Source organism: Ambystoma mexicanum, chromosome 6p, assembly GCF_040938575.1.
Source record: "Ambystoma mexicanum isolate Mex_15411 chromosome 6p, UKY_AmexF1_1, whole genome shotgun sequence".
Lineage (NCBI taxonomy): Eukaryota > Metazoa > Chordata > Amphibia > Caudata > Ambystomatidae > Ambystoma > Ambystoma mexicanum.
In genome coordinates, this window is record NC_090935.1 from 457,807,452 (window position 1) to 457,819,657 (window position 12,206).

General features: G+C 39.0%; 1 protein-coding gene across 2 annotated transcripts in view; it reads left to right on the forward strand.

Moving 5' to 3' along the window:
- Window positions 1–12,206, forward strand: part of ITGA1 (integrin subunit alpha 1) — a 1,202,180-nt gene that overhangs the window by 645,756 nt on the left and 544,218 nt on the right. For both annotated transcript variants that reach the window (XM_069627258.1, XM_069627257.1), the window contains exon 11: window positions 3,725–3,869. In XM_069627258.1, the coding sequence (XP_069483359.1) occupies window positions 3,725–3,869 (145 nt within the window). The remainder of the gene's footprint in view (window positions 1–3,724; window positions 3,870–12,206) is intronic.

Consider the following 12,206-nt stretch of genomic DNA (forward strand, 5'->3'; position numbering starts at 1 on the left):
TATCCTTTTTACTTCTGAAAGTTTGTCAAAGAGTATATTGACAAACTGAATTTTGTTGTTGCGTGGGTATGTTTGAAAGCCAACAACTGTACCCAGTGCTCCATTAACTAGTCCTTGGTCCACCTCAAGGTTACGTTTAAGCATTACTCTGCAATTTAAGGATAATTTTAATATCTTTTCTAAGCCTGCTGTGTTTGAGATTGATTTTTCTAAACTATTTAGTCTTGTTGTGGCTTGGTCACACATGGGTAGTGTCATACCATGTACATCTAGTTTGTCTGTGGCGCTAATTTCCATGATTGGTTGCATTTCTTTACTTAGCTGTAGGGCGTGGGCTTTTATAGGGGTGCTTGTGCACGGTCCGCTGACATGCGCGCTGTCCGCGGACAGATCGAACACAAAAAAAAGGTATGTAGAAACTCAGGATGACTATGTGGGACTTGTGCCATGGTGAGATTTTATTGAAAAATATTATGGATTAATTGAAAATGTACTTTTCATTTGTTCGGGGACCCGAACAGTGTTCGCATTCAGAACACGCGATCAGCGTGGGCGCGGTCATATGATCCGTTCGCGAACAAGTCCGCGAAGGAAGCGCATGTCCGCAGGACACCAAATGCACGGAGATTGGCTAGCGCATGCGCGTTGATGTTCTATGGACACTGTTCGGGTCCTGAACTAATTAGAATTGCGTCACACGTGAAACAAACATTTCAGGACACTGCGTGTGTTCTTAGAACAGTTTAAATTTGCTAGCGAACAGTAAGGACAGATATAGTGTTCTTTAAGACACCTCCATTTTCGTTTAATTACGAACAATTCAGGACACCGCGTGTGTTCTTAGAACAGTTTGAACTTGCTAGCGAACACTACGGACAGATATAGTGTTCTTTAGGACACTTTAATTTTTTTTTTTTTACGAACATTTCAGGACACCGCGTGTGTTCTTAGAATAGTTTCATCTTGGTAGCGAACAGTACGAACAGGTATAGTGTTCTTCAGGACACCTCCATTTTCGTTTATTTACGAACATTTCAGAACACCTGCACTGTCCGCGGACACCTACATTGTTTTTTTAAAAAAAAAAAGAAACTATTTACAACACAATATAAAAATTTAACTTTATTTAACGTATATTAATAATTTATGACAGAGAAGGTGAGGCAGAAACAGAAACAAAAACAGGAGAATTAGGGGTTTCATCATGATTGTTATTAGGTGAAGAAGGGATGGAAGTCTCATCAAAACGTTTTGGGTTATGGAGAGGGTTTGGGGATAATTGACTGGGATATGGTGAGGAGGGACAAGTACATATGGGGCAATGGTACGAGGTTTTTGGTTTAAAATGATCTTCCACAAAAGTTTTATTAAAATTAGTCAACAATAAATCCATTTTTTCTTCTATACTGTGAAAAGTGTTATCCATAACAGGTTCTTCTGAAGTATTTTCTATTTTGGTATGCTCTGTACAAAAAAAAAATATATATATGTTAAATGTATACAAAATAATAATAATTAAATGGTTTATATTATAAAGTGTTTACCATTAGTTTCACTATTCTGTGACATTTCTTCATGTGGGAAATGTTCCTCTAGCCATTCCAGAGTACTAGACATTTCTGTGAGAGAAAAAAAAAAGATAATATATTTTTTTTTTATCTAATACAGAAAGTTTATAAATATATGAATACAATTAAGTACACTTACTATTTCAGGTAAGATATGTCCTATGTACTCAGTGGGTCTGCTCTTGTTCTCAGTTATGTTGTGTTTGTGAGGTAATTATGTTGGAAGCCAATTTATTTTCTTGTGGTATATTCCATTTTAGAACATAGTGCATTTAAATGAATGGTTAGTGTTTTGTATATATGGGTTACATTTCTTATGTATTAGTACATATAATGTGTTTGTGTGCTTTTTCTTTAATTTGTTAAATGTTCCTATGTTATGATATAACAATCAAACATACCCCCCCAGAGTTTTTTAGGTAGTGGTACTGTTCTTCGAACATGTCCGCGAACATTAAATGAGTTTGCGGACATCAAGTACAGTAGAAGAGATTCAGTCAGTTCCATATGATATGTATATAAAGTGAAAGTCATTATTGTTAAGTTGCACTACTAAAAACCTACGAAATTCAATGAAAAAACGTTGTTAAAGGGACATTATGGTTAAGTTGCGCTACTAAAAACCTATGAAATTCAGTGAAAAACCGTTGTTAAAAGGACGTTATGGTTAAGTTGCGCTACTAAAAACCTTTGAAATTCAGTGAAAAAACTTTGTTAAAGGGATGTTATGGTTAAATTGCGCTACTAAAAACCTATGAAATTCAGTGAAAAAACTTTGTTAAAGGGACGTTATGGTTCCAAGTAAAACCGAAAAACCCTTGAAATTCGCCAGTTATGTTAAGCTAAGCAACCATAACTCGCGCCACCACCGTGCACTGCTAAGACTAACACCCAGGATATCAAAGATGACATCACAAATGTCATTGATGACATCACTGATTACATCACATGTGTATGTACTTTTCATGAAATATGTGTACAAGGGATTCTTATTATAATGTTGCGAAAAAAGTGTCAAAGATCATTGCAATAAATATCATACCCTAATTAGTGCATTGAGCGATGCATTGATATAAATAACATTCTATTATGGGGTTCTATCTAGTATACTAATCTACTCATGCAGAAACATAGCATTGTGTGCAGCGTACAAGATGAAGGTATAATATTCGTAATGTTAATATGTTGAATAATGAAATGATAATTGTTTTCTTAATAGATTTTTGTGTACTGTGAAATATGTAATAAGTAGCTAATAAAACCCATGTATTACATAATTGCTTTACTATAGACAAAACACAAAGAGACAAGAACACATACCAATATGGGTATATGCAGGGAAAGTGAAGTTAGCAAAAAAGCACAAGTAGTAGCAGAAACAATTCATAATCTAACTGATTATTTTCATGCAAATAAATGATTGCTGTTTCAAAGCTGCTATTTACCCTATGTATATGTATCACTTGATGTGATTGGACCCTAAGGAAAGTAGTGTGAGTACAATGTATACAAATATGACCATATACAGGGAAAGTACAGCCATAAAAAAAAACAGAACTATCAGAAAGTGCTGATAAGTCTATTGATTATCTTTATGCACAAAAAGGATTGCTGTCTTTCAAGTTTGTGTCTTCCCCTATGTATATATTTCATATGATGTGACTGGACTCTAAGGGAATTACTGTAAGAACCTACTTACGTTTACAAATAAAATAAAATGTTTAGTTTCTGACTGTTACTGAAGAAAACCATGTGGCTTAGATATGTCAGCAAAAGAAAAAAGACTGAGCCAGACATGTGATGTCATCAGTGATGTCATCAATGACATTTGTGATGTCATCTTTGATGTCCTGGGTGTTAGTCTTAGAAGTGCACGGTGGTGGCGCGAGTTATGGTTGCTTAGCTTACCATAACTGGTGAATTTCAAGGGTTTTTCGGTTTTACTTGGAAACATAACGTCCCTTTAACAAAGTTTTTTCACTGAATATATATATATATATATATATATATATATATATATATATATATATATATATATATATATATATGTATGTATGAAAAATGAGAATTGTCAATGATGGATAATGGTCCAAATGTTGTGCTTATCTGCTGCTACTGCGCATATCTGAAATGTATATCATTATATCTCTAATAAGGATTCGGTCATGCTTGGAGCTGTTGGTGCATATGACTGGAACGGAACAGTAGTCATGCTGAAGAATGGCACTTTCGAAATTCCAAAAAATGATACCTTTAGAACCAAAACTGCAGAAAAGAATGAACCCCTGGCATCTTACCTAGGTAAGTGAAATCATATTTCTCAGTTGTAATGCCACATATATTCCTACACTGGAAATAAAGGCGCAATGCATGCAAATGAAACCTAAAGGACATTCATACATAAGATGTACATGGGTAGGCAAACCTGCTGCAAATCTGAGTGCTCTGAACTGTGTAGCATCTACTGTGGTATTGGTGCACCTTTGAGTGGGTGGTTTGTGTTGAGCCATTCATATGACAGGTGATTTGGTCGAATCCACAGGGACTTCAGAAACTTTGACTTAAGGAGTTGATCTTATTGCCCAGATCTTTATAATATAATATACAACTTGGCTGCCTGAGTCCCTTTGGCAGATGTAGGGCATATAGGAATACTGTTTTAAATTTAGGAATGCATCCAATACCTGAATCATAAAATTGCCATTTCTTGATTCTGTGTAGGCCGTTGACTTTCTATAAACATCCTGGTGGCTTCCTAACATGATTGATGATTTGGGTGGTTTGTGACAGGATAACAATGCATTCATTGCCATTAAGAGAAGAGAAAAGAATAGTTAATGTTTGTGTTAAGCAGTTGTGTGTTTTTGTGATTTTCTTGTATTAATTACCAAAGGTAAAGTGACTGTGCAGTTCATCTCTAGTGATGCCTTCCAAAGTGACCATTGCATCTTGTACTTTTTGCCTTTGAAAAATTGGCTGGGGTCCTAGAAGAAACAAGTACTGTTTGTTGGTCTGTTCAGGTGGAGAATTTGGCGGGTGAGTATTGTGGGGCTACAGAAGTCTGTATAACATCTGTAATAAATCAGCAACGTAAGCCCACTGATCCAGAACACCTATGACAGGTTTGTGTGTAAGGTTCATCTTTATTGGAAGGAATAATCAAACACTGTAATATCATGCGCATGAAACATCATGGCCTTCATGAAGCTAAAAATATTACAACCTGTAAAAGATTCCATCAAGTGATTAGGAAGCGTTGAGCTATCTGAAACCCCAGAAATATGTGACAAGGAATAGTAACTACAAAGCACCACTCTTCTGGGATACACTAGAAAGAAGGTGAGCATCTCTGAGCCAAGAATCCATGTCAAAGTTTAACAATTAGACTGTAAACTTAGACAATCCTCTTTGAGCATATCAGTTATCTGATCTCTGACATGATACCCTTATGACTAGATATCATATGCAGATATATGATATGAGAGATGCTGGATTACACATGCTAAATTAGAACATTATTCATAGTAATTATATAAAAAAACATAGTTCAGCAGCATATTCAGAGTGCACTCTCTTGCAAGACAACAAACCCCCCCTTTTGGTTTTCTCCTCTCTATTTGGATTTTATATTCTAGCAGCCTGGATTAGCACTGTGCTCTAGCCATACATAGCCTGCCTCTAGCAGCTCACAAATCCAATATGACAAGGCTGTGCAAAATTTTGCTATTCAGATATTTTGACTAGATCTCCTTTTAGCCCTAGCCATCATAGTTAGTGATAATGGATCATGGAAGTTGTAGTCCAAAAAATCTGGAGATCCATGGGCTGCAGACCCCTACCATAGGAGAATTCATATCCTCCCCACATTAGGCTTCATTTCTGGTGTGTGGTGAAATAGCGCTAAAACACCTTAACTAAAGGCCGGAGTCAGTGGAGGAACATTCCCTGCACTAAAAGGCCTGGTTTCAGTTAACATGATAATCAGGCCGTGCAATGTAAAAATAAAAATAAGCGAATTTAGGCATCAAAGCTTTGAGATGCCTGAAAATGTTCCTTGACTCACATGAGGGAAATAACTAATAAAACATTTGTAAAAGGTCTGGAAAAGCTGAGACCATATTGGCAGAAACTGCAGTGTACAACATGTAAATAAAAGTGCCAAGATTGTGGGCATCCCTGCGCAACTGAAAGGAGCTTTCACTGTGACATTAATAATTACATGTAAAAATCAGTTTTTCCCTTTCAATTAAAGATATGCTCCTTAAGAATGTGTGCAAAAGGTGCAACTAATGAACTGGAGTTCTGTCCATAAGCATCACATCACAGAAGAATCCTTTAAGCTACAAGAATCTACAAGGAAATGTGAAAATGCAACAGAATGAAAGGTTTCCCGGCATGAATTGTCAAAGAAATTTCAAATTGGGCCTTCAAAATCAACACTTGTATTCACATGTACAGCTAAAGTCTTTAAAAATACATTGTGTTGCCCTTCTGTAATCGCTGTTTGCAGGTAACCACTGTGCAAGGGTTTACATGTTCAGATTGTGTGCATTTACTAAGGTTGGATTAAATGTAAAATGCTATTCAGCAGTGGGGGGGAAGAGCAAGTCTTAGTTTAATTTCCCCCAAGTGTGAAACTAGCTTTTCCAAGCTCCGTTGACAGGGGGATGAGATGAGGAATGCTCCTGCTCTCCAGGTTTTATGACCAAAAACCACTTTGTCCATCGTAAAACTGGCCATCAGCCTTTGAAGCATTGGGCTAACCTAAAGAAAAGCCTCCCTCTTGGCCTGAACTAAAAACCAGATCTCTTCTATGAGAGGGGGCAGAGTAAAGGTGGAGCTTCACAACCATTGCACATAATATGAACTATGCTGTTTAGGGGATAACTTGGGAAATATTCATTGTACACTAGTCATGGTTGGATTTCTGAAAAGCTGCCAAAGAGGTGCATCTGGCGAACCAAAAATGATTTTGATGACACCAACATACCAAACATTATGGGTAAAAAAAATGATTGTGACCTCTGCATAAATGTGACAACCGTACAAATTTGAGAACATGTGTAACAGGTGATAGATATTCCGCCCACAGAATGCCAGATTTTTCAGTAATATAGTTCAGGCATAAATGAAAAAATACTTTAGCTTTGCAACAATAGGTTGCACAGTCATCAAACAAGGCTTATGCGATTCCCTGAAAAATATAGTATAAATTCTGGCAAATGTGGCATAACATGATGAAAAAGGGCAGTTGTAATAATGTGACATTTCCATGTGCACAATCCAGATCCAACCCCCTGTCCCAGATAGATGATGGATGGGGTATCCTCCCTTGATTTCCCCGAACAATCCCACTTTCTTTGGACCTATCGGCCCACTGATGGGAGGGAACTCTTGAACATTGTCCTATCAATTGTGCGAGAAAGATGACACCTCACTGATGTAATTTGCCTTATAAATAGGTTGCTCAGCCTCAATTGAGGAGGCTCTCCCTACCAAATGGGGAGGTGTGCAGCTGCCAAAATCTGGAACCATCCTTGCAGAATTGGGCCTAATCTTGGAGTGAAGCCAAGAGCTGGAGTGCAACCTTTTTGTAGGACAGAGAGAGGCCTTGACTGACCCCTTGATTGTTCTTGCAGTGAAGCCCTGGCACCCATTGATGTACATATAGCCTTTTCCTTGTAAGTATGTACATCCCCAGCAATAGATTAAATAAGCCTATCTTTTTCAGCATTGCCATAGAGATTCCCCCATGGGAAAAAAAAATGATCTTCTTTGTTTGTCATTTTACCTGAAAACCATTTTTCCTATGTGAGTTCCCCATTGCTTAAAGCGTGACTGTCATTTGCAGCCTCAGCAAAAACAAGTATGATTTACATTTTCGTTTCTCTAAAATGTTGCTTAACCTTTTAAAAATTGTTATCCCTAGTCTATCCCTCTTCCCCTACTGTACTCTGATAACAGATTTACAATTGCAGTCCCCTTTAATTTTCTTCATGTGTTTCATGTACTAAAATCGAGTTTTCTATGGTGTGAAAGCTAGCCTGTTCTGAAGTCCTATTTGTTTCTAGTCTAAGCTGCACGAAGAACCTTTGTGTGCTATCACATAGCAGTTGTCCTAATAAAGTGAAAACCCATTTTACCTGGTGCCGAAAACAAATTGTCACATTCATTGCTGGCCTCATAGTGTTTCTGAAAATGCCATTAAAAATCTGAGTGTAACCTGGTGTTACATGTTTGAGCTGTCTTAATGTGCTAATTGACCAAGAATACTTTGTAGTCTGTATTACCACACCTTGGTGGTTCTTGTAACTGTTCTTTCAATGTTTCCTTTAAATCACAAATTAATAAATATTCATTGCTAACACAATATCCTAGTTCCAGGTCCACTGTGACTCGGGGTGCGTGTTCATGTACAGTGTGAGATAGGTTGGAGGCCTCCTTAAACAAAGAATCTGGTGGTAAAAATAAAACACGGTTTTACTGTGCACCACATTCATTCCAGAGAAAAGGGATCCCTGACTTGCTTACGGTGCATGATAATATATCGTTACACTGGACATTAGAGCAATTCCTTCCACTGTGAACAACAGTATTCATGGTAGGATCATTCTCCCTGGCTACAGGAAAGATCTTTAGGAATGACCTTAAAAAAGGACTTTCATATTGCAAATAGCAGCAAATCCTTCTCTAGTATCTGTCACCAAAAAATAGCTTTGACACCCTGTTATTCTGCTTCTGAATCTATATGCCTCCTCATAGTCCATCCTTCTCACCATAACCAATGAAGTGATGAATGGAAGCGTTTGAATAAATCTGAACCACTGGCAGTGCTCTGGACAACCTTCTACCCCACTGTTTTAGCCCACCTGCATAATTGTCAAAGGGGTCCAGTCATATGCAAATCAGTCATGTACAACCACCAATGGTAGCAGCCCAGCCGATCTGCTAGGTGCCCTCTCCACGGAAACCCAAGCAAGCACAGACATTGTTGGGCCTTCTCAGTGAGGTGCAGCTTGGTTTCCTATGGTGCAGCGTGCAAGGGACTGACATCTGGGAATAACCTCTCTCAAATAGGGAGACGAAATGCAACCAAAAAAATGATGGATGGAAGGTTTTGAATAAATCTGAACCACTCTCACGGCTCTGGGCGACCTTCCACATCACCATTTTACAGCTCGTCTGCACCATTGCAAAAGGGGTCTTTCTCACCAACAACACCCACCCCATAATCCAGTCAAATTCTAACCACTACTTGACCACTTACTGCGCCTTTTAGCTCACAGTGGTTATGCAGCCCTCCTTATAGGAACCTTTCTAGGCTATATTGATAATGACTTATTTATATAGCGGTGGGTATCGCCATTAACCAACTCCACTAAATAAACTCATCCCTCTGCATACACTTCTCAAATTCTGAACTAATCACAACCATACCTCTACAGCACAACAAACCAAACATACTTCACTACACAGCAACAACGAAACAAACTACGCATAGCCTCGCACAACAGCACATGACGACTGCTCAGCGAATGGTGCAAATCAAACAGAGGCTGCCAACAGCACATCACAGGTCTCTTGCTCTTTTTTTCCTGCTCAGTCCTACTATAACCTACCCCCACAACTTATTTTACAGATCTGCCACAGTGCAAGGGACCACACACGTGGTTATAGTGCATGGTTTAAAACACCTACAACATAGCATAACATTCAGGCTGTTGGTTGTGGTTGTGGGACATCATGCTAAAGTCACCCGGGCATATCCCGAGCAATTCTGGCACCATTTGTCGGTGCTTTGGAATGATTATATCACAGCTGACAGGGGGTACATGCTTTTTGCCTAGCCATGTTGAAAGGTTGTGTATTTACAACCCCTGCCATCGATAAAGCAATGGCTCTTTATCGAGTACTTACGGTAGTTACTTGAAAACTGTGAGCCGGGCAGCACCTACTTTGCCCCTCCTCTCTGGCACCAGCATCTGTTAGGTACATCAGAGCAGTGCATGAAGTTAAGGTGGCTTTAGCTGAATTTCAGGGGTTTTATTGTGTTAAGTTCTCACCTTAACGTCCTGCGACTAATGTTTTTTCCTTAAATATATATATATTCACTGAAAAAACTTTGTTAAAGGGACGTTATGGTTAAGTTGCACTAATAAAAACCAATGAAATTCAATGAAAATGAAAAGGGACTTTATAGTTACAAGTAAAACTGAAAAACCTCAGAAATTGATCAGTTATGGTAAGCTAAGCAACCATAACTCACGCCACCACCCTGCACTGCTAAGACTAACACCCAGGCCATCAAGTGGTAGAGCAAGCCGAGGACAGGCTATATCTTATTGAGAGATGTGAGCTGATAACAGTTGCAACCCAAAGAGCAATAGTACTAAAACTGCAAAACAAAAGAATGGCCAATTAAGGTTCCATATCAATATAGGTCCTCAATACAAGTTCGGCAGCACAGTAAAACAGCATCAGTAATTCCTTTACTGCCACTTCTTTGCTGACAAGGAAATTACCACCACTTGTACTGCACCACTTAATTTTGAGTTTGGATGTTATGTAGATGATTCACACCCAGCGCCTTTATTTCCTCTAAATATCAGTCGATTTACTGTGCTTTAAACTCCAAAAGTAGGGATTTAGACCACTCTACCACCACTCTTAATCCCTTACTAATGCCATGGGGTTCAGGGCTGGTAACGCTAAATTAATTTGGCAGTAAATCAGAGACCTGTAGACTTTTAATTAAACAATATTCCTCCACTTCTTGCCCAGAGTCTGATGAGCATGTTAAAGCTTTTAAGTGTGTTGCAAAATATCACAGATGACATGTAAACTCCATATACTCATGCCAATGTTGGTGTAATTCTGACAATAGATTTACTGATTCACTGCCATACCCTTTTAGGGAAAACAATGTCTTCAGATGGCCATGTTATGGAATCTGTTGGAATGGTATTAGACCACTGTTAGTATAGGAAAATTCACCTGACAATGGCCATTTTGACCATTACACCACGCACAGATTTCACACCAACAACAGAGACCCGGGTAACCCTTCCCCACACCTTTTTTAGCAGTCACCAGGTAACCTTTTATTAAAAAAGGATAAAAATATGTGCTTCTAGAATGTTCACATACAGTTTAAAACATCTTTTGGATAGTGTGATAGTTACTATTCTCCCTGCAGTCTAATGTTTTAATAGCTAGGCCAGTGTATTTGCCTCTAACAAACAGCAGTGTTACTCCTTAATCCTAGTACCATGCTCACCAACTGGAGGGTCCGATTCAATGTATTTGTCTCCACCTACTAATGGAGTGACCCCTGCATTTTTCTGGGGTCTTAAAGTTGTCAATTTCCACTCTTTTACTCCCCTCATGCCCTGTCAATTTTAAGAGGGTAGGGTTTTGCTGCATTATGTGTTTTCTCATGGCAAACATCAATGATATGGGATCAAGCGCCCCTGACTGACAGAAGACATGCATGGCTGCATTCCTTGTCACTCTGCCTTTCCAAATGGCTCCAAATCATGAATTCTACCACGACCAAAAAGAGTCTGCAGTGCTAATGGTGGTAAAGTTACCCTGTTGGTCATTTGTGCCAGCAGGTCAGGCTGTGTGCGGCTGAACATGGGGTGGTTAAGAAGATGTTTGGTCTGGCTCAGAGTCATTGGGGCATGAGGGTGGCTTGCTAGTCTAACCATTGATAAACTGGTGTGTTATCCGACGGTCCTTCATTGCCGCTGTCACTGATGAAGGGTGGTGCTGCAATAGCGTAGTATATGTCACTTGTTGAGCTCTTCTTGTACTCATCATTGTGCCTCAATCTAAAGTGCGTGTGTATCAATGATGTTCCCAAGTCATTCACTCATGTTATGTACTGTCTTCTGGAAGAGGCTGCATATTACTATGCTGTACACCATCCTAAGGGTGCTACCCTCAGGAAAGCTTCCACCATGACTTCGTGGACTCCCTTCCTTATGAGCCATCTACGGAGGGACCAATGCTGCATCCGCTACCTGGTGCTCTTTGATGTCCTGCAGCACCACCACTTCTTGTTCTTCCTTTGGTTTTGCATCTCTCTTCCACTTCTGTGGCCACCTCTTTCTGTTGCTGGGTGTGCTATATCCTCCCCATCATCTCTAGGGTTCTTCAGCAACTGCAGCAACTCACAAAGTGACCATGTATCTTCTACATCTTCATGCTGATTGGTAGCTATATCCTTCCCCTGCGCCTTACCAACTCCTTCACCCATTGAGTATGGTCCAACAATTCTCCACGGAAGAAAAGGGAGTAGGACCCTAAGGCACACCCTAGTAACAGGAGTAACAAATATGAAAGACTAGGGTTAGGTTTAAAATTAGTTAGGGAAGTATGTAGAAAAGGTAAGAGGTGCAGAGGAGAGAAAGGCAACCTTGACACCTAGGTTGCTCTAAATGTAACAGAACAAAAATAAGTTCCCAATTTAGGAACTTACGTCCCCTACACACTTTCTAATATCTGTATAACCAGACCAACGTTTATAGAAAGAATAGTAAAGTCACTCTATGCATTAAAGTCTTAATACAAGTCGTGTTAGTGTGAAAGCAACAAATTCTTAATAAAAGACAACATTCAATCGTTTAAGGTCAC